The sequence below is a fragment of the Coloeus monedula genome, assembly GCF_965178545.1.
Source record: "Coloeus monedula genome assembly, chromosome: 10".
Taxonomy (NCBI): domain Eukaryota; kingdom Metazoa; phylum Chordata; class Aves; order Passeriformes; family Corvidae; genus Coloeus; species Coloeus monedula.
Genome location: NC_138790.1, coordinates 17,158,610 through 17,180,526, shown reverse-complemented (window position 1 = coordinate 17,180,526; position 21,917 = coordinate 17,158,610). Strand labels below are relative to the sequence as shown.

At 58.7% G+C, this 21,917-nt stretch overlaps 1 protein-coding gene across 4 annotated transcripts; it reads right to left on the bottom strand.

Moving 5' to 3' along the window:
• Positions 1-11,209: 11,209 nt before the first annotated feature.
• Positions 11,210-20,198, bottom strand: PTMA (prothymosin alpha). 4 transcript variants are annotated; one of them, XM_082287965.1, is made up of 5 exons: positions 20,075-20,198; positions 15,909-15,980; positions 15,137-15,233; positions 12,499-12,572; positions 11,210-12,080 (listed from the first exon to the last, which is right to left on the bottom strand). In XM_082287965.1, exons 1-5 carry the CDS (start codon positions 20,117-20,119, stop codon positions 12,033-12,035), a joined length of 336 nt encoding a protein of 111 aa, XP_082144091.1. In that variant the 5' UTR covers positions 20,120-20,198; the 3' UTR covers positions 11,210-12,032. The 4 variants fall into 4 exon arrangements, with proteins under 4 accessions (XP_082144091.1, XP_082144093.1, XP_082144092.1 ...); XM_082287967.1 differs by having other exon boundaries at positions 15,143-15,233; XM_082287966.1 differs by having other exon boundaries at positions 15,137-15,230.
• Positions 20,199-21,917: the final 1,719 nt, after the last annotated feature.

Below are 21,917 nucleotides of genomic sequence, written 5' to 3'. Positions count from 1 at the left end.
TGTAATTAAAACCAATTTCTCAATTAAAACATTCCTACCGTCCAAAGAAGGGAAGAAATGTTAGTGCTGTGTGTTTTCCTTTCTATTACAAAAATGCACCTCAATAGGCACAAATTCCCATCACTCAAGCCAGCAGCAGAACAGGGCTTTCCACTGACCCGCCCCTTCCACAACCCCCATCTCTGTTAACTTCTCTTCCTCCACATTAGAAAGGTGTCCTGACTTCTCTGACCAAGGCTTCTCCTTGGCTTCCCGTCTGTTAATCCCTTGGGGCCGATTGTCCCTTTGTCACCGACTGTGACAAATAGTGTCGAGCAGCACTGCACACTATTCTGCTTTTCCAACTGCCTGGGGACACTCAAGCCCCTCTGGAAAAGCTGCGTTTCCCTGAGCCCACCAGCATCACTCCTGTGCTGGGCTGGGCTCCCTGGAGCTCTGCTGGGGCTGCAGCTGCTCACACCAACACTCCCTGCGTGTGGGGGCTTCAGTGACACATGTGGCAGCACTTTCACTGGGACAGATTTCTCCAGCCCTGCTGCCACTTTTCCCTGCTGTTTGTAATCAGCTCTAGCAGATGGACATCGTGGGAAGGGGCATCTCCAGCTTCTGCTCCTGATCAACATCACAGGCAGCTGTGTCATCACTCAGTGCCTTGGTCAGCCTGTCCTGTTGCTGGGCTTGAGATCCTCAGAGTCACAGGAAAATGAAAGGCATCATTTCACATCCTGGATTTAGCTACTGGGGGTATGCGGGAGGGATGCAGAGTAATATTTAGGGGATTTGAAGTTGGACCATTAAGTCCCATTAGCCACAGTAGCAACTTTTCACCAGACCTCACTGATGAATCCCAGCCTGGGGCACTGGCAGGGCAGAGTCTTGTTGGCAGTGTGACCCATCCTAGGCCAGCCTTCAGAGACATCAACCACAACTGCACCCAGCAGGAACAACACCCAGTGAGGGTGAGACCTCTGTCCAAGAGGAAAAACAAAAAAGGTTGAAGGTCTTGAGAGCAGGTGCCTCTGCGTTGTAGGGCAGATGCTCTGGTAGATCCACACAGCAGGTGTCCAGCAGAAACGGAGCAGGTACCACCTCCGCCAAGCTCAGCTACAACCAAAGACTGACCAAGAGCAGAGGGATGGATGCTCCCAGTGGGTCTGAGTCTACCCTGGTGTCTTTTCTTTGAATGGCCAGTCGTATCCTGGGCTGCATCCAAAGTAGCACAGCCAGCAGGTCAAAGGAGATGATTCTCCCCCTCTACCCCACTCTCTTGAGATCCCACCTGGAGTGCTGCATCCAGCCCTGGGGTGTCAGTACAGAAAAGACACAGACCACACAGACCTCGTGGAGAGGGTCCAGAGAAGGCCACAAAAATGATCAGAGGGAAGGGTCGGCTCATCAGTAAGACAGGCTGAAACAGCTGTGGTTGTTCAGCTTGGAGAGCGCTCCAGAGAGAACTTTTTGCAGCCTTCCAGTACTTGAAGGGGCCTATAAGAGATGGGAACAGACTTTTTAGTAGGGTCTGTAGCTATAGGACAAGGGGTGATGGCTTTAAACTCAAGGAGAGTCAGTTTAAACCAAATTTAAGGAATGAATGTTTTAGGGTGAGGGTGGTGAAACACCTGGTGGAACAGGTTGCCCAGATCAGGTCAGATCAGTGGATCAGCACCTGACCTGGTTGGAGACGTCCCTGCTCATGGCAGGGGGGTTGAGCTAGGTGACCTTTAAAGGTTCTTTCCAACGCACATCATTCTGTGAAACAAGCTGTGAATTCCCACACCCATTTAACCTCCCGGGCGCCTGCGGGACGCGCGCTCCCTGCAGAAAGCTCATGCTGGAGGCTCCGCGGGGCTTCAAGTGGCCCCCGACACACGTGGCTAAGGCTCCCGCCGGGTGAGCAGCCCTGGGAGAGGGCCCCGGAGGCACGCGGGTCCTGAAACGGCCCGGGGGGGCCTCCGGAGCCCCCTCCCTCCCCCCCGGGCCCGCCCGGCCCGGGCTGGCCCAGTTTGCCCAGTCGGAGCTGGCGGCCCCGCTTGCGGCGGGTCACTGCCGCCCTCCAGTGGCTCCGAGGAAAATAGCCGGGAGCAGCTCACCCGCTCCTGTCCGGGAACAGCCTCTCCCAGAACCCCCATAGTGCCCGGATCAACCTCCCTGAAGAACAGGAGGAGCAAAGGGCGGGACCGCGGGAGGGCAAGGTAGGGGTGACACTGGGGTCTGAGCAGCCACCACCCAAAACCCAGGCAAAGGGCCCCGGGGTGCTCAGAGCAGGAGCCCGTTCTTGGCCCAGGCAGCTGCAGGTCCCCTTCCCTGTGGGGCTGCCACGATTTGGGAGCCTTGGGAGAAGGGGCGGGAGACACGGGCATGTCCCGTGCCCAGGGCCCAAGCATGGCACAGTGAGATCTTGGCTCCCTTGCATGGGACAGCAAAGGTGCCAGTGAAGAGAAAAATGGGGCTGGAAAGCACAAGAGCAGAGCAGGAGGTCAGGTGTGCACATGTCACCACTGCCACCAACCATCCATGTCCCTGTGGTGGTTCTGGCTGCAACCTGAGGGCAGCCTTATGCCGCTCTCTGTGCGAAGTTTGGGGGTGAGAAGTGGGTGCAAGGACCAACACAATAATTCCTCCTCTTATTTACCAAGTAAGTTCCCACCTGGACGTTCACAGCTTTGGCAGGCATCTCTGGGCTACGAAACTTCCCCCAGCCAGGTCTACGTGCAAGGCTCTGCATGAGGGGAGGGCTCCGTGGTGGAAGGGAGGCAGCACTGGCAAGGGTAGGACCTGGCCGGGCCCCTGAGGAGCTACGCAGGACCTTGCCCAAAGCCCAGCCACTCACAAAACCCCGGCTCACTTGGAGCTGCTGCCTCCAGTGCTGCTCCAGGAGCCTTCGGCATCGGGCCGGCCAAGCAGCGCTGGGGAGAGGAACCGGCCGAGCTCGGCAACCAACGCTGCGGGCGAATCCCAGCCAGCAGCCGCGACTTTCCCGGCCCTTTGTTTGCAGCCGGGCTGCTCTGGCCTCGGCAGCTGCCACGGCGGGCACCGGTGCCTCCCGGCCGCCGGCACACACGGGGCATTTGTTTCTGCGAGAGCCTCGGGGCAGGGAACGTGCTCGAGAGGCCGCTCCCTGCCAGCTGGAAAGTCGCCACAGGGGACTCGTCACCCACCTCGGGAGGGCTGTGAGCCGCCTTGGCAGCCGTGGAAACCTGGTGGCGAGAGCAGGGCAGCCCTGCAGAGCCTGGCACGCAGTCGGGGCCACATCGGGAAGTGTACACTGCTTTGGGGGGCTGGCACAGAGAGATCTGGGGTGAAGCTCCATCCTCACTGCCCTCCAGCCATGTCTTGGCCTGGGAGCCCTCCAAGCTGGGCTGTTGCTCGGCATCTCGGGAGGAGGGTGATGCTCAACACCCTTTTGGCTTCAGGGGAGCTCTCTGCATAGTTCTGGCGCCCATCACACCATAAGGCTCCCTGAAGTACGGCTTATGGCAATGGAACCACCCCGGAATGGGCTGCAGGGCCGGCTGTGGTGCGGGACCCTGCACTGGGGGTGTGAGACTCTTCCCGGTGTGCTGCCATGAGGGTGAGGGGAACAGGGCCAGCTCCTCCTCTCCACGACAAGCGCCAGGCTCTCAACACCCTCAGCGCCCATCGCCAGCACCCCTCCGGGCTGTCACCTCCCCGGCTGCCGTGGGAGCCCTCAGCTGCCCGCCTGCCTGGCAAAGCCACCGGGGCTCCCGCTGGCGCGTGCCCCAGATCTGCCCCGCCCGATAAGGCTCAGGCGGGGCAGCAGAGCCATCCTAATGTGGTTAATGAGCTGATTCATGGAAGTTGCTGCCGAACAAAAGGCGCACAAACAGCCCAGGGCCACGTTATGTTCGGTGTCTGCTTTGCTACTCTTACCTCCCCGCAGGTGCCGGTGGCACGGGCAGGCGGCGGGCAGGGCGTGGTGACAGCGGGCAGAGCGTGGTGGCAGCGGGCAGCCTTCGGGGTCAACAACATCTCGTCCCACCTCAGCCAGTGCCATCCAGTTCAGCAGCACTGGGAGGAGTCAGGAGGCCTGGGAAAGTTTGAGCCCCCTGCCCCTTTTGGGGGGCACAGATCCCACCCCCAGATTGCCAAATCAGAGCAGGCAGAGCTGCAGGCAGGCACTCAGCCACTTGGACACAAGGATTTCACTGCCAGGTGACATGGGCACAGGTCCACCTCTCCCCAAGGACAGGAGGAGGGCAGCTGCAGCAAAGATAGGATTCAAAGGACCCTTTTTCAGTCCAAGGTGCCCAGTTCTTCCTGCCCTAGGGAGCCTCTGGTCACCAGCCCCGCAGTGCTACAGGACCTGGGTGCAATCCCTGTTGGGGCTCAGCAGCTGCCTCACCCCACTGCAGGTCTGACATCCCCATCCACAGCAGCACTCCAAGAGTGGGACCAGCCATTGCCATGGCCCCTTTGGAAGAGCATTCTGTTCTTACAGCATCCAGCTCTGTGCCAAAGCCTTTCCTGCACCACCCTCCCCACAACAGAATCCTGCCTGCTCTCCCAGCACCTCAGTGCCAGGCAGGGTGCGGAGAGTGGCAGACACTCAGAAGGGGTGACAAGCTGAGAGGGGACGAGCAGGGGACACAGAGCAAGGGGACAAGAGGACAGAGTAACAGTGCTGGTGTCCCCAAAGCCAGACTGGAAAGGTCTGACATTGCCCTGAATGTGCAAAAGGGGAACAGTGACAAGCTGCGGGAAGGGATCACACTTTCACCAGGTATGGAAGATGGGCCCCAAGAAACCGCTGGGGATGCAAGAGGAAACCACACGAGTGAGGTGAAGACCCTGAGGGTGAGGGACTGACAGAGCTGGAGCCACCTGGCTGATAGAGAAGCAAGTGTTCCAAGGAGAGGGCAGAGGCCCAATTTCCATGGGAGGAGGTGGCAAAACCGGCAGCTGAGGCCAGATACATTTGGCTCAGGAACTGGGAACGTCTGCGCCCCTTGATGTTTCCCGGAATCCTCGCAGGAAATTCCCTGGCACAGAGCAGGAGCACGGGGGAGGTAATTCCGGCTGCCCCGGGCCAGCAGCCACGCTGTGCCGCCTGTTCATCCCCATCACCACCAGCCTGGCTGGCTCTCCTGGCAGGTCGGCCTTGGCAGCACGACCCAGGACGCGGGACAGCCACGGCCGGTCCCCACGGCGCTGCCGCGGCTCTCGGGCCGAGCGCGGGGCTTGCCCACGCCGCAGCGCTAGATGGTGCTGCGAGACAGCGCTGCTGCCCGCGCTGCACAGCGCGGTGCCCGGCCGGCCAGGACGCTGCTTGTGGTCACCGCCTCGGCCGGGGCCCCGCGAGAGCCACCGAGAGCCAGCTCGGGCCGGCCGCACACCAGGCGGGCTGGCGGGCCACCCGGGATGGGACGTGCCACCAGCTGTGCCCCAGGAGAGGAGCGGCCCTTGCGCTGGGCTGGACATGCTGTTCCTTGTGCCAGCCCGGAGCTGGGATGAGCCGTCCCGGCATCTCCACAGGCACCGACACCTCCGTGCCTCACGCCTGCCTTCATCCCTCTTGCGACCACGTTCCTGCCAAGCTGGGGATGCACAAGTCCCTGGAGCCCTAGGCCGCAGCAAACAGCCCGGTGGGGCTCCCCACGGCCAAACACAGTCCCTGGCTTTTGCTGGGGATCTGCCAGCTCTGGGGGGTGCCCACGGCCATCTCACAGAGCTGCACGGGGTGCAGGAGCACCAGCTCCAGTGCCTGCTTGGGGACAGGTGTCCCATGTTCATCCCTTCCCATGGCAGAGTCCCACAGTTCCACTTCCTGCCTGCTGCTTGCTTCCCAGGACGCTGCTCCAGAGCTGCAGCCTTGTCCCATAGTCCATCCGAGGGATGGAGCTTTAGGCTGGGGTTGTCCCCAGAGAAGCAGCACATCCTCCCTCACCTTGGGAACAGGGATAAGGGGAATTAGCCCCAAGATAGGAAACCAGCCAGCCCCTGCAATTGTTGGGGTTTGGTTTAACCAAAACTGGCTCTGCACCCTGCACTGCCCCATCCCTGCAGGGGCTGCACCCCATGGCAGCTGCTCTGAGCCCTTGTGTGCCCTCGGGGCTTCACTTGGTGGCAGAGACAACCCCAGTGCAGGCTGTCCAGCCCCATGCAGGACCACACTCCCTGCCACTCCAGACAGGCCATTTAGAGCCACAGCCCTTCTCTGCCTGTGGATCCAGGGTCTGGCAGTGCCCTGGCTGCTGGGCACAGAGCAGGTGCCTCGTACTTGCTATGGGTCATTGTCCTCCTCAATGTGGCCCGTGAGTCGCGTGCCCACTGAGCACTGGGATCTCCAGCTTTGGGCACAAGCTGCAGCCCCTTTCACACCTCCTGCCCCAAGCCCTGACGGAGGGGTGCTGCTTCCCAGCTCCCTGAGGGAGCAGGGTCAGGAGCCTGCTCTGCCTGCAGCAAAAGAGAGGAACCCAGGGAGATGCCCACAGAGTCCAGGGCAGGGCGAGCTGGAGGACACAGATCCCCACCCAACACCCAGGCAGAGCCCCTCACCTTCAGGCCTCTCTCCTGGGTAGGAAAGGACACATGTAAAGACCCCATCCCTGTGGATTCTCCAAGGGCAAATCAGGTTGCACTTTCTCAACCCCCAGCTGTTCCCCTTGCACCGTGCTTTCTTACAAAAGGAATGCAGGATCCTCTCCAGGTCCACATCTGCTCTGAAGGACAGCACTTGACGCTTTCTCCCAGGTCTCTTCCTGGCCCAAAGCACAGCCCTGGGGAGTGGCCTCTGAGCCCACCAATCCCTGGCTGCCCACCACCCCTCCCTCTGGGGCTCCCCAGTCAGCCATGAACAGGAGCCACAGCCCTCACTGGGGTTTGCAAAACAGAGGGTCCCCCTCAGCCCTTCCTTCTGTTCTCCTGCCCTTTGGAGAGGAGCAGCTCAGCCAAACAAGATGGAGCAGCCACAGGCATAGGGAAGGATGGAGGATTCCAAAGGTCTGCACAGGAGGAGCCCCAGGCACCCCAGCTCTGCTCCCTGTCCAAGGCCTCCACCCCACAGGGGGAAAGGATTGGGGTGGTGGCCCCAGGAAGACCTGGCAGTGGGGGTAAACATCCAACTGGGTTTCAGAGCTCAAGGACCTCCACTGGGCTGGGGACGGCCAGGTCCCTTTGACTGCCAAGTCAAGTCAGGGCCAGGGGCAGAGCTGCCCTGGCTCACTGAGGGGGAAGGGCTGTGGGGACACAGCAGCCAGGGACAAGACAGGAACCAGATGTCCCACATCTGCTCTTCAGCCTGGGCTGGGCTTTCCTGCCCACACCAGGCAGCTCTTGAGGCAAGTGCATAAATATTCCTGAGCCATTGAGAAGGCACATCTTTGTTGGGTTGGCCAGGACCCCGGGCTTCCACAGCCCACTCCTGAGGGGTGCGTTCCAATGGTACACCTCACATCCTGAGCCAGGCGGCAGTTGCTCCACCACAGGAGCAGCTCTTCATGTGTATTTTCAACAGCAGCCACTCAAAACTGCTTCTGTGTTTGTGATCTTGAGGAATCACACCTGGAAGGCAGTTTCACTCATCAGTCTCTTAAGTAGATGCCAGTTATTTGCCCAGACACAAACTGCACCACTAACCAACCCCAGCCTGTGTCTTGCTTGCAGTCCAAGCCCTGCATTCCCCACAGGCAGGTTCTCCACTGAACCCCTAAAGTGCTCCAAATTTCATGAAGGTTGTCAAGATGCAACAAGAAGTTTTGGATGAGGCTAACCAAAAGCTACAGCTGGTGCAGGACAAGCTCAAGCTAATGAAACAGGTCCTAACCCACTACAGGCAGGTCAGGGCTGGAGGCAGCTGTGCTGGCCCAGACTCAGTCCAGCTGTCCACAGGGCATGGGCTCAGCCCCACTGGTTCTGCTGGCTGTGACCTCCAGCAGGACAGCTCCACTGGAAGGACGTGCATCATGCCAACCATGATGTGGGAGTTGCTCTCAGCCCACCTGGTTGTTGAGCTGCACACAGGTGGCTTCAGCTGAGGTCCAAACACAGCAGGTAGTCCTTGGGAAGGGCTGCCCTTGGTCTAAGTGGCCACCAGAGCACATTGGCACAGCCCAAGTCCTTCCCAGTGCATACGAGGCTCTCCTGATGCTCCCTCCTGCAGCTCTCCTGATACTTCATGTGGGAGCTACCTCACCCATCTTCAGAGGTCAGCTGCCAGCCAGCACACCTCAGAACAGCTTCAGCCACTTGTCTCCGCAGTCTCCAGGACCAGTGCGATCAGCAGTCCAAGTGGGATTCGGATCCCTCATGACAGGTGGTGTCTGCAGGCGAGGGGTGGCACTGTGACACAGCTCTGGGTGAGGGCTCCAGCACCACTCCATGCTTGAATGCACACGATGGCTGTGTGCTCTTCACCTTCCATCCTGTGGCATCAGCCCCCACAGAGCCCAGGCTCTGGCCTCCAGGCAGGGCTGGGATCATCTCCTGCACACCCGAGGCAGGTGGGACAAGGCCAGCTTCTCAGGGAGACCATCTCCAAGATCTTCACAGGTGCCTTCAGCTGGCATGACTCCTGTAAACCCTCTCGTGCTTGGAGGACCTGCTGCTCATGGTCCCTGTCCCAAGACATTATCCAGGTGAGAAATCCCTGTAGGGTTTTGGATTCACTCAGATGGCCCCTGTAGCACTGGGCACCAAAAAAAGCACCATGTTCCAGCTACATCCCTCTGGGACCCTGCAAGTGGGGGCCTTTTCCAAAGGAACCACCTTCCAAAGGACCACAGCCCTCCAGCCAGGCATGACCCGGAATGCTAGGGCAGCACCAGCGCTGAAGGGCTTTTATAGCTCCTGACAGGGTGTGGCTGCTCCTGATTGGCTGGGACAGCTGGCAGGCAGCAGCTCCTGATTGGCTCCGCACAGTCCCCCCTCGCACTGTGATTGGTGGGCTGCTGCTGCAAGGGGTGAGGCAGCAGCAGAGACAAGTGGCAGCACGTGGTTGGCTGTGGGGAAGCGCCAGGTGGCAGCATATGATTGGTCAGACCAGGGCATTGCTTAGCTGTGATTGGTGGAGGCAGCACAAAGCAGGACGGGCCAGGTGGCAGCGCAGGATTGGCCGGTTGGCTGAGCTGCCACATGGGGATTGGCTGGGGCTGGGATCCCGGTGAGGGTCCATGCACTGAGCTGTGCCTGGCCTCAGCCCCACTGGTGGCACTGGCGACACCAGAGCACCCCTGGGGTCACGGGGTGGAAGGGGCAGCCAGAGCCACTGGGACCAAGCAATGAGAGGGTAGACATGGGGTGCAGAAACACCAGGGCACATGGGGACAAGGGAGTGGGGTTTGCCCTCTCCATCAGCAGTGGCTGTGGGGGCTCATACAGCCGGGTGCAGACCAGGAGCTGTAGGGCTGGGGATCCCTCTGACCTACCCACACACCCCTGGCTGCTCCATGCCCTACCATCATCAGTATGCCCACCTGGGAGCCTGGGGGCAGCCTCCAGTTTTACCCCACACCAAAATGTGTGGGGTATGACCCGAGACCACCAGGTTTTGGGGGGCTGCAGGGCAGGCAAGTCCTTCTCTGCAACGGGGACAGTAAGGCCACTGCTCCCCCAAAATCTCCACCCCCTGGGCCCTCACATCAGCTTTGTGTGTGCAGGGTCCCCACATTTAGGGACACCTGGAGCCAGTTCTTGTCTACGCAGCTGCAGAAGCTTATTTGAATAATTTGTCTTGCAAATCTACAAGTACCAGCTTGAATCTTGCACCGTTGGCACCCATCCCATCATGATGCAGGAGCCAGGCATGGGACAGCCGTGGTGAGGACACAAGGATGTGGATACAACTCCCAGCGCTACACAACAAGGCCCCACCCAGCAGCATGGTGACACTCAGCACCACCATTTGCCACTCCCATGTCACATCTCATGGGAGCACCGGATAACCAAACCTAGCACTGCCTCCAGCCCTGCCACAAGCTCCCATCACCCAGGCAGGGCTGTATAGGGCCTGCAAATCAAGGCAGTAAATCTGATAAGCTATCAGCCAGCACCACGATTAGTTGGATAATTAAGGACAAGAAGCCAGATTTTGAGCTTATTTGCCACTGGTGTAAGTACAAAGTAACCTGGCTGGTCTCAGGGATCAGGAGGTGCCGTGACCCTCGCACCCAGTGCATTAACTGCACATTGGTTCCTCTTTTTTAAAAAAAATGTAAAATAGGAATCATCTCCCAGCATCTGAACACTGACTGCTGGGATTGCAGTGTGAGAAGAGGAAATGAGACCATCTGGTGAGGCTTTGGCACAGCCTGGATCAGTAAGAGAAAGGGGACTCCCCGGAGCTGGGGTGAGGGTTTGGGAGCACAGATACAAAGCAGGTTCTTGCAAACGAACTCCACACACCTGGCAGAGCAGGCTGAGCTTTTCCAAGCTCCAATACCCTGGAGGAAGGAGGAAAAACGAGTTAGAGGAAGGTTAGCAGCAAAGCAGCAGAGGCTTAGGCTAAGTTACAGCATTTTTGTTTTGTTAGAGCATACAGACAAATCTGAGCCTGTCTCCCCGGAGTCCCATCACCAAACCTTAAGCTTGGTACCCCAGAAGTTGCTGGGCGACCAATGCAGTCTGGAGCATCCCCCCAGGACCAGTTCTGGCTGACTCCAATCCCTGCTGACACTGGCTCCTGCCCCACTGCCAGCAAAGCTTAAACAAGCCCCAAGGGAGGGAAGGCATTTATGCAGCCTGAGCTCTCCCCACCCCACAGCCAAGGGTCAATGACCTGCAGCAGACACTGCAAGGAAGGATTTTGGGGATAGGTTTCTCCTCCCCACTACACAAGCCAAACAAATCCCCAATGAATTTGGCTGCAGACAGGAGAGATGCTGAGCAGCCCATACCCGGGCCCCACATTCACTGTCCATATCCCTGATAGTTTCCCAGTCCAACCCCTCCCTACCACTTGCCAAGGGCAGCCAGAGCATGCAGGACCATGCAGAGGCCATGCTGGGGATGCTGGTGCAGCTCTCCACAGGAATAGAACCATGGAAAGACTCTGCCTCCCCTACCTTCACAGCAGCAGGGGGACAGGATGGCCCACAGACCCTCCCCATCAACACCCTGCACCCCTCTACCCCTCTCTGTCTTCCCAGCCCAAGTCCAAAGCAAAGAAAGAAAAGGAGAGAAAGAAGGGAAAGAAAGAAATAAAAAACTAAAACAAATGAAAACTAAAACAAAAAGCAGCAGTTGGGAGGCAGCCTTGTTAGGACAACTCAGCAAAATAAAATTCCGGTTTATTGTTGGACAACATTGTTTCACACATACATCAAACAGGCCAAAAAAAAAAAGAAAAAATAAAAATAAACAGCAACTTCATAGACAGAAAAAAAAAAGAAAACTTTTTTATCTTTGGCCTTGCCACCTCATACAAACCACGATCTATGGTACAGCTAAAGTACATACACAAAAAAAGTTACTGGAATGCTCAGAATAAGATTGTAAATTTTTTTTTTTGCATTTTTGTCTTTTTTTAATTTTTTTTTTTTACAAGGTTTTGTTTTATTCTCCTTTGAGATAATGGTTTGGGCCTGGTCACACCACAAGTAAAGTCAGAGATAGGTAACAAGAGAGATATACACTTCAAAGCCCCCCTTTTGGTCAATCCGAGATCACTTAAAAATGGCGGACCTCCTAACAATATGTACAAAAATATAAAATGTAAATAAAAAATACAAACAAATTCTCCTTTAAAGTACTTTTAAGAAAGAAAGCAGGGCCTTGAAGTTTTGGTGCTTGGGGGGAGGGGGTCTGTGGGGGAAGGGGGGTTTTTCTCTCCCCGCTAACGGGCGAATCATTTCCATGTTCGTTGAGTGGCAGCGCCGCGCTGGGGGGCGGGGATGGGGTTCACTCTACTTGGTGAGGATGACCACGGCGGAGGGGGGAGGAAGGGGCTGTGTGTGGGAAAGGGGGCTGCAACAGGAGTCCCAAGGGGGGACCCAAGGGTGAAGAGGACGCGCTGGCCTTTTTTGTTGGTTTGTTTTCCTCCTTATTTAAAAAAAAAAAAAAAAAAAAAAATTTGCTGCCTAGTCATCTTCATCGGTTTTCTGCTTCTTGGGATCGACGTCGTCATCCTGAGGGGAAAGCAAAGCCATCAGGAGAGGGAATGGGGAGTGGAGCTGCTGGGGGCAGGCAAGAGTTTCAGGTCCCTCTCCTGCCTTGGGGGCAAGGTCAGAGCACCACAGGTATTGTCCCCCCACCCCCCAGGCAAAATCCTCTCTTCTCAGGGAGCCCCTTGGGTGCCCCCACCTCAGTCTGCCATGAGCATGCCAGGGCTCCCTAGCCCAGGGCTTCACTCAGCAGGAGCAGACACCCCCCTAACCAGGCCAGTGTATAAACGGAATTGGGCTGTGTCCCTGGGGAGACATGGGGAGCACACAGGCAGAGCATTCCAGCCCCAGAGCTAAGCCCAGCCCAGCCCCTCTGGCCCCACTGACACCCTCCCCCCTCCCAAGCCCTCTGGGGACATGTATGGCTGCCTACTCTTTCTACCTCATCATCCTCAGCTGCCCGTTTGCCTGTGGCTCCCTCAGCTTCATCGTCATCATCACCATCCTCTTCCTCACCTGCAGGGAAGACAAAGGGAGGAAATGTGAGACCCTCTAGGAGAGTTCCAGTACCACACACCTCCCCTCTGGGTATAATCCTGGCTCACCCCCACACTGCGACGTCATGTCCCATCTCCCCAGGTGGCACAGACTCTGCTCAGGACAAGAGGTGACAGAGGACACATTGGCTTTCTGGGCATCCCCCACTGACCTGACCCACCAAAGGGGAAATAAGGATTGGCAGCCTCGAGTCTGGTTCACACTGCATTTGTAACACAGACAATGGGATGGCAAAACCACTACCTACCACAAGTGCCGAAATCACAGTAAAAATGGGGGAAAAAAAGGGAGAGGAAAAAACTCTTTCTAGTGGCTGCTCTGCCTAACCACTCCAGATTACTTCTGCTTCCCTTCGCAGCTATTAGTCCATCTTTAATGAGTTAAGAGAGCCAGAACGCATTAGTTCTGAGTCAGAACACTTTCTAATTATCAGAACAGCAGACAAATGCTTCCAACTTATCTTACAGCCAGCCAGTAGAATGAGCAGCGAGCTCTGGGCTTTGACCCACTTTGAGCTCAAATAGGCCAGTGGATCAGAACAACTGAGTCAATCACCTTTGGCCACTTTTGGGGGCTCAGGGGCAAGCCCAGAGGCAGAACAGCTTCTCAGCTGCTGAGACGAGTCTCTTGTGTAACAGGAGACCCTACTAAAACTTAGAGAGTGTTAAGGCCAGTAAGCTGGCTTTAAATCACTGCCACGAGCCACACGTATGGACAGCCGGGGGGATTAAGGTCAGCCCATCCTCCCTTCCCCTCTCCTCTCCCAGTGTGTGCCCAAGCTGTGGCATGGCCCATGCAGTGGGAAGGGCCAAGATTAGCTCCCAGCAATGGATCAACACCCCAGCAGCCATCACATGCACTGGGTCGGCCAGCAGGTCAGGTGACATTGCCAAGCTGATTGGGAGCATTTTTAGTTCTTTGAGCTGCTTTAAGCAAAGCAAATAATGAGATGGGATGGAGAGATGCGAGAGGAAAATATACCCTCAAGCTCTCCTCTACTGTCAAACTCCGGGAGTTTGGCTGCAAGTCTTGGCTAAAAAAGCTGATGCAAGCTGGACTTGCTGCCTTTAAATCTCTCTCCTGCAGTGCTCAGGTGCAGCTCTCAGGCAGGGATCGCCCGAGGGCAGCAAGCACGGACAGAGCCCGTGCCAGTGGTCAGAGCCTGTGCCGGATTCCCGCAAGGCATCGGCGTCTCCAGGCACCGTGTGCCAAATCATGCCTGCACTCGGTGAGCTGAGAAGAGCTGGGCTGGCACTGCGGGACCAAATCTCCCCAGGTTTGTCACAGCAGTATCCAAGCAACACTTCCACCCCACACACACGCCTGCAGCACACATATCCTCCCTGCTCCTGCCCAAGAGGAGCAGGGAGAGCCAAGTATTCCCCTTCTCTTCCACCCTAAAGTAAGGTTGGGGGTAAATGGGCTCAGGACAGCACAAAGCAGCGCTGCACCTGTCCCCAGGAGTTAAAACCACAAGTTAAAGAGGGTCACAATTCCCAGTTTTCCTAGTGAGCCAGTTCCTACAGAAGGGCATAGCAGCTGGTGAGAAAGTGCTACCCCCGAAGGAGGTGGCTTTCCCAGCTCACACTCTGAATAAACATTGGTTTAATGGTCATTAAATTTCCAGCCCTGTCCCTATCTCCCAAAACTAGCCATCAGGTTAGTAGGTCAGCACGTAAACCAAAAATTGACAGGGGATTAACCTAGTAACAGATAATCAGGGGCCCTGAGTTCATTTCAGCATAACAAGAAAGGTTTTCTCCCAGCCTTAACAAGCGATAAAAATAAACAATGTTATTCATCCAAGCAGTTCTTGGGAAAAAAATAATAGCAGGGAGGGTGAGAAGTGATTCGGCAAGTCACTGCTGGATTTCTAGTCACTGCTGCCAAAACCCACTTCCAGGCTGGGTCAGGTCAGGAAGCAGAGGAGGGCAGGGAAACACAGGACATTACAGACAGAGAAGGTTCAAAGGAAGCCTATCTACTCCAGCTGGAGGAGCAGGGGAGAGCCACAGGTTCCTCTGCTCATTTCCATATGGCATCCAGCCTGGGAAAGGGCTGGGAATGAGGGCTGCATGGGCCTCTCAGCACACTGCTCCATGAACAAGGATGGTGACTTGCCCTCTGTGCCAAGCCATAGCCACCCAGGGCTGTCCCTGTCCCACTGGCCGGCACTGGTGTCTGCAGCAGCCGCTGTGCTCACAGGAGTCAAGGGCAGATTTTACTACTCGCACGGAAGGGCTAATGCGCTTATTCAGCGCCGCGGTACGGTGCCGTCTGGCCAGAGGGAGGGAGGAAGGAATCTGCCCTCAACCTGCTGGAAAGGATTCAAGGCTGACTTCACTCCCAGCATTGGTGGCTCGGGCAAGCAAGGAAGAAGCGAGCCTGGCTGGCGGGAGCTCCCTGGCCGCAGCCGCGAGGGGGAGATGCTGCTCTCCGCTCGCCTCCGCGTCCCGGGAGCCTGGTATCCGGAGCAGGACACTGCCGTGGGATGGGAGTGGGGGGGGAACAAACAAAGTTACCATCACCCTCTTCCTCCTCATCCTCTTCTTCACCACCTTCCTCCTCCTCTTCGTCTACTTCATTGTCAGCCTCCTGCTCTCCGTTTTCCTCGTTCTCCTTGGCAAGACAAAACATCACTTAAAAAAAATGCACTGGGGAAGGGAGAAGGTGGAAGAGACATTCAGCACAAGTGTGTGTTCCCACCTTTCCTGCCGAAAGCAAAGCACCAGCCCACCGGAGCCCCGGGCACACATCCTGCTTCCTACCTGCCTCCACACAACCCAGACAGCCCAGGCACAAAGGATCAAGCCTACAGTAACTTGGGGCTGCAGCTTTGAGACAAAACCTGCAATGGCTTTCATGACACGTTGAAATGTGGCACAATTTTCCCCCAGCATGTTAAAATTAGAAAACCAACCAGTTAACATGTACAAGATGTGTTTCCCAGCTCGACTGGTTGTAACATTGTAAATCCTAGTGGCTTTTAAAATTTTTCTCCTCTATCCCTGTCTAGGGAAGAGGTGGTACTGGACAGCCTCACACGGCTGTCAGGAAGGGAATCCGAGCCCAGCCCTTCTCTTCTGCACACACAACAGCCCACAGGCTGGGAGTGTCTGCATAACATGAAGCGCCAAAGGCTGGAGGGCTCTGCAGCACTCAGTGCTGCCATTTACAGAGGTCCCCTCTCAGCAGGGCTAGGGACAAACTTGCAGCAAAAGCAAGAAGACAGAGGAAAACAAAAAGGCATTGGTATAAGGACTGCCTCCCCCAGCAGATTGCAACCCTACTCACAGCATTGCCGTTGGCCGGTGCATCTCTGCCATTTTCTGTTTCTTCAACAACTTCCTTCTTCTCTTTTAGATCCTGGAAGGAGCAGAAAAGCAGAGAAGTCACCCCGATTCCAGGTGTCTGGGTCAGAGAAGCTGCAGATCAGGTGTGAAAAACACAGTTTGAGAGCGAGAGCAGGAGCTGGTTTCTCTTCACACAGATTTGTTCTGCGATTTGGTCGCCACGTTCTGGCTCCTCCTTGGGAACGGGAAAACATGGGGGCGAATCTCAATCCAAGTCAGCCTTGCCAGAGCAGCCATCTAAAAAAGAGACTGCTCTGTTTCACCTCTGAGCTCCCAAACAGACAGAGCTGGCCGCCTGCATATGCTCAACAGCAGCAGAGCTGGCTGATTGCCCATCTTAGCACAGTCCACACAAGCTCCTGCAATGCCATGGACAGCCGGCAGCCCCATCCAAAGGATGGGCTCTGCCACCCCAGGGCTGCGGACATCCACAGCTGCTTGGTACCTTCGCAGCAGGAACAAATCCCAGGGACTCATTAGCAGAGGCTGTGGTCTCTGCCCTGCCTGGGAAAATCATACAGCAAATATTACATGCCTGGTCTTTCTCACAGCAGCAGAGAGGAGGCTCCAGCATCCAGCTCGCAGCTTAAAGTGTAACAGGATGGGGTGGGGGAAGAAGTCTATTTTTACACTGCTCCAAGAGCAGTGCCTGGCTAGTTCGGTTCAAGCCTCCACCGCAAGCAGAGGGGGAGCTTGTGTGTTTTTGCTATTGATCACTGTCAAAATGTCATGCCAAGTCACTCAGCAAACAGTCTGAAAGGATCCAACTTTATGTTCCCGCATAAAGAACACTTGGATTTAACACTGGCATCTCTGCTTGCATCCTCCTCCCCTTCTGTTCCTCCATCAGCTGGAGCGAGATCCTTCAGCACAGTGAGCACTACCCCAGCCAAGGAAAGCAGGGAGGCCCTTCCCCAGGGCCAGCAGCACAGCCACAGCCGGCTTCGGCAGCGACCATGAGGTGTTTAAAAGTTGCTGGAAGCTCCTGCTCCGCTGTGGTGGCTTCTCCCTCCCCCCGCCTGCCCTTTGCGGCTGCTGCGCCGCCCACGGACAGCGAGCGGGCACTTTCACTCCCAGGAGCCACTGCCTCGTGGGAACACAGCAGGGAAGAGCATGGCCCTGGCCCTGCTAGGGTGCGATCACTGCTCCCTTCTGGGAGGGTTTCTACTGCCCTGCAGGCTGCTCAGGGGAGGCAGCAAAGGCATTTTAGACTAACAGGTTACTTAAACACACAGATGCTGTTTCCAGAGGCACCCACAGGTTGCCAGTGCACTGAGAAAATACTTTCTCTGGAAGAAACCTTTGAGGGGACAATACCTGTTGATCAAACCTCACCTATGCAAACCAACCCAGGAGTTTGGGTTAAAACAAACACACAAGCTCCCTCCTCCTTTCACTGCTCACACACAAATCCCAGGCCACTTCCTCCACACTGCCCAGTTCCACCACAGTTTTACACTCTCAGTGGCTTCCACTGCCCTGTTTCCTGGAGACTGATCACAACCATTTGGCCTCTCGTGCATCACTGCTGCCTCACACCAGGCACATGAGCACGAGGGCGACAAAGCAGTTCCCAAGTTAAACACAGAGCAAGTCAAGTAGTCAAAATTTCCACATCTCACCCTGCCCAACATTTCTTTTTAAAACGAGTTGTTCACAAAATACAAGCAATTCTCCCAGTGAAGGAACAACTTATTCTTGGACATTTTAGCTGGACAGATCTCCAGCCTTTGACCTTTCCTGCATCACTGAAAATGCTCTCAATTTAACCAGCATCACGATGCCAGGTTATAAAGTTTGTGCTAGCAACGGGGTTGCAGAGAGCATCACGGATTCTCCCTTTTCCTTTCCCAGTCCAACACAAACAGATATGCACAGAAGCCTCCAGACCAAAGGCCAGTGCAGCAGCAGCGCTGCTCTGGCACCAAGACTGGGACACAGCCTCTAATTATAGGTGTGTCAGGGCTGTTTGTCTATGGAAAGAATAGCAGCGGTGTACAGTCACACACCACCAGTCCCGAAAGCTCTACCTTCTCCCTGGCCCTGCTCTCGGCTGGATCCGGTGGGGAAGGGGGGGGGGGGGGAATCAGGACCCGGGGACGACAGAGGCGCCGCCGCAGCCCGCGCCTCCCGCCGGCAGGGGGCTCACCCACGCCGCCACGCGCGCGGCCGCCATTCAAACTGCGCGCCACTCTCCGCGCCCCGCTGATTGGCCGGCGGCCAGCGCGGCGCCCCGCGGGCTGCCGGGAACTGTAGTCCCGGCGGAGGCGGCGAGGCGGCCTCCGGCTCTCAGGCCTGCACGTGGTGGGCGCCCCGCGGCACCGGCCGGGGGCGGCGCCCGGGCGGGGCGGGAACCCCCTCCCCCCCATCCCCGCCTCCCGGGAGCGCTCCGGACGGCGAGGCGGGACGAGGGCGAACGGCCCCGGTGCCTCCGCGTTTCTCGGGGGCGGGGGGGGGGGGGGGTCACCTTGCCGCCGTGCGTGCCTCCGCCCGCCCTGCAGCGCGGACCCTTGTCCGCTCCCAGGAGGGCGAGCCAGAGACGAGGCCCCTTCCCGCACGCGGTAAAGGGCAGGGGAAGGTTAACGGCAAACTTGGCCCCGTTCCCCGGGGGAAGGATGGGGATCGACCCGCCTCGCCGCTTCCCGGCAGCGGGAGAGCCGGAGGCGGCGCGGACCAAGCCGCGGCCCCGGAACGGAGGCAGGGCAGGCGGGATGGGGGCATGGCTGCGGGAGCGGGAAACAGAAGTGAAATCGAAATCTGCCATAAACGGCGTTTTGTTGGTTGTTTTTAATAAACCCTCCTCCCCGTCAGGTTTTTTTTTCCCTCCAGCCGCGCTGCCCCCGGGAGCGGTGCGACCTGGGGCCGGCCGGGGCACAGGGTGAGGAGGCCGCCGGGCACATCCCCACCGCCTTCCCACGCACCGGCCCGGGCCGAGTCCCCCCGCAACTTTTCCGGCCGCGGCCCCGGGCTCAGCAGGGTGCACCGCAGCCGCTCGGGGAGCGCAGTCCCTCCAGGGAACGCTCCGCCGCGGCTCGCAGACAAAGGCGTGCACCGGGAGCCGCAGCGGGGACTCCCGGGAGAGCCTCTCCCGGCTGGTACCGGCGCTCCCCAACCGCTTCCCATCACCTCTAGCAGCGACTCGTGAAGTTATCCCGCTGCAAGGAGCTCGGGCCAGGGCCGGCGCCCTCAGCCCCGCCGCCCCAGCGCACCGGGGCATCTCCACTGTGGGGGTGCCCCCATCGGGGTAACTCCAAAAATAGTAAAAGCCCCCCCGGGACAGCTCCGGAGCACCTTCTACTCCCTCCCACCTCTGAAATAGCAACCCCCAATTCGGGGCAGTTCCTATACCGCAAATGGCCCCCCTCCTTCCGGGGGGGCAACGCCGAAAAAGCAACTGCCCCGCCACCACACACACACACTCCAGGGGTAACACCGCCACAGCAGACGCCCCTCCCGCATCAACCGGGTGCAACTCCGAAACAGCAACCGCCCGCCCACCCCGCTTTTCAGCAGCAACTCCACAAACAGTCACTGCCGCCCCCCCCCCCCCCCAACCCTCCAGTGCGTGTTCCGGAGCGCTTCCCCCCACACCCCCCCCGCAGGGACGGGGCCGAGCGGGACACAAGTTTGACGGGGCTGTCAAGCTCCCGCAACGCGGAGTGAATGAGCGAGCGCTGCCGGGTGCCGAGGCGCTGCCGTGCGTGTCCCCCCCCCGGCTCCCCGAGTCCCTCCGCAGCGGGACGGCCAGCTGCTGTCCCCAGGAAAGACGGGAGGGAGCGGGGCGCGGAGCGGCGGGGCTCGGCAGCACCGGCAAAGGCGGCGAGCACGTTTCCCGCACGCTGTAGACAAAGGAACAGCGCTGGCAGCCCCGCACGGCGAGCGCGGCGGCGCCGGCTCCACTCCGCGCCGCGCCACCAACTTCAACGCGAGAAACGGAGGGTAAAAGGGGAGAAAACAGGACGCGGGACGGGCGGGGAGCACAAAAAATTTAAAAAAAAAAAAAACACAAGAGGAAAAAAAAAAAAGCCAGAAATCGTTCGAGCAAAAAAAAATTAAAACAGGGGGATGAAAGCCGTAGAGCGCAGCGCGAGGCGGCGGGTCGCTCACCTTGGCGGAGATCTCGGCGCTGGTGTCCACGGCCGCGTCGGACATGGCGGGGGCGTGCGGGGCTGTGTCGCGCGGGGCTGCGGCGGCGCGGGCGGGCGGGCAGAACAATGCCAAGATGGCTTTGCGCGAGCCAGTGGGAACTCACGCGGCGCCGCCGGCCCTCTTATAGAGCCGGGGGGCGGCGCGCGCGCTGCCCCGCGCCGCGCCCCATTGGACGCGCGCGCCGCGGCCGCCGGGCGCCCATTGGCCGCGGCGCAAACAATGGGGCACGGCCGCTTAAAGGAGCCGGCGAGCGCCGCCACTGCGGCGATGAGTGGGGTCCGGTCTCAGCGTGGCGGGCGCGGAGGGGAACAGGGCCACGCCCCCCGCACTACCTCCGCCCCCGCCGCCTCCGCCCCGCCCCTCCCGCCGTGTGAGGCGGCGGGACGGGGGAGGGGGGGGGGTGGGAAGCTCCCGCCGCGCCTGAGGAGGGGCGGAGGGGAAATAATAAGAGTTAAAAATAAGAATAATAACAGTAATGCGGGAGAACCGGCGCTGCCCTCCCCCACCCCGCTCCCACGGGGCCGCCGCTGGTCTCGGGGCATCCCCGTCCCTTCGGTACCCCGCTAGCCCCCCTCGCTCACTGTGTTTTCGGCGCCCCGCGGAAACTTTGGCCACAATAACAACCGCGGCCGCCCCTGGGGCGAGCGGGGAGGGGCGGCCCGCCCAGCCTGCCGCGCAGAAATGCGGGATTCCCACCCGTTTGCTTATTTTACAGTAAAAAAACGTAGCCAAGCTGCTTCTACTTCCCCCCCCCGCTCCCCAACCTTGTGCGAGTTCAGGGCTTGAGGCGCACCAGGAGCTTCCCCGTGCTCCCCATTCCTCAGCTTCCCGTTATATACGACCATGGCCCTCGCACCGCGCCCGCGGGCACCAGGGCCACCTCTGTCCCCCCTCACACCAGGGGTAACGGGGCACCGACGCGGCGGGTGAGTGGGCTCTGCCACACTCAAGATGGCGCCGAGAGCCCTTCGTGGGGCAACCACACGGTGTTACCACCCCCGGGGAGCCGCTCCGCCGCCCGCAACAGCCCCGAGGGTGAGACAGCGCCGCGCGTGAATGGCTCCCGGTGCGGAAAGCGCGAAGCAAGGGGTGAAGGAGTGCGAAAAACGCCCCTCCAGACGGAGCAGAGAGGCTGCCACACTCAGCATGGCCGCCGGACCGAGGCAGAACTTGTCCTCGGAGGGCGGGATATAGGGATCGAGCGATGTGGATTGGCCAGCAGCGCCAGGCGAACGCTGTGCTGACGCTTTGCGGCTTTTTGTTGGCTGAAACGCCTGTCTGTCTGCGGCGAAGTGATTTTGAAAACCCGGAGGCCGCTCGGGGCGGAGCTGTGGAGCGGAGTTGGGGCTGGTCGGCCGGGGGCTCGGGGGGGCTGCCGCTGGCGGGGGAGCACTGCTCCTGGCTGCTGGGAGCACTGCTCCTGGCTGCTGGGAGCCGCGCTGACCCGGGGCTGTTCCCTCTACGGCTTCAGGAGAGCTGCAGAGAAGCCACGGTAGCCCCCACACCGCCTGGTACCAGGCGTCGCGGCACGAGGCGTCATGGCGCCGGCATCCCTTGCCCCATCCCCACACGCTCTCGGCGGCTGGACACAGAGACAGGGCCACGCTTCCAGGACAAAATGTCCCTCCCACTCAGCGCAGTATCACCGCAAACAGGCTGGTCTGTGCCTGGGCGCACCATGGAGTGCTTTTCTCCTCAGTCTGCGTGTCCTGCCCCTCGTGGGACCGGCACTGAGGGGATGGCGGTGTGCGGATGGGGGTTAGGGCCGCAGAGCTGTGGCGGGAGCGGGAAGCACCACGGC

Bases quoted from the DNA above. Each gene is read 5' to 3' on its own strand.
- PTMA (XM_082287965.1), bottom strand. From the start codon at position 20,119: ATGTCCGACGCGGCCGTGGACACCAGCGCCGAGATCTCCGCCAAG. The intron at 15,981-20,074 runs GTGAGCGACCCG...TGCTCCTTCCAG, and splicing joins GCGCCGAGATCTCCGCCAAG to GATCTAAAAGAGAAGAAGGA. The intron at 12,573-15,136 runs GTAACTTTGTTT...TCTTCCCTGCAG, and splicing joins TGAGGAGGAAGAGGGTGATG to GTGAGGAAGAGGATGGTGAT.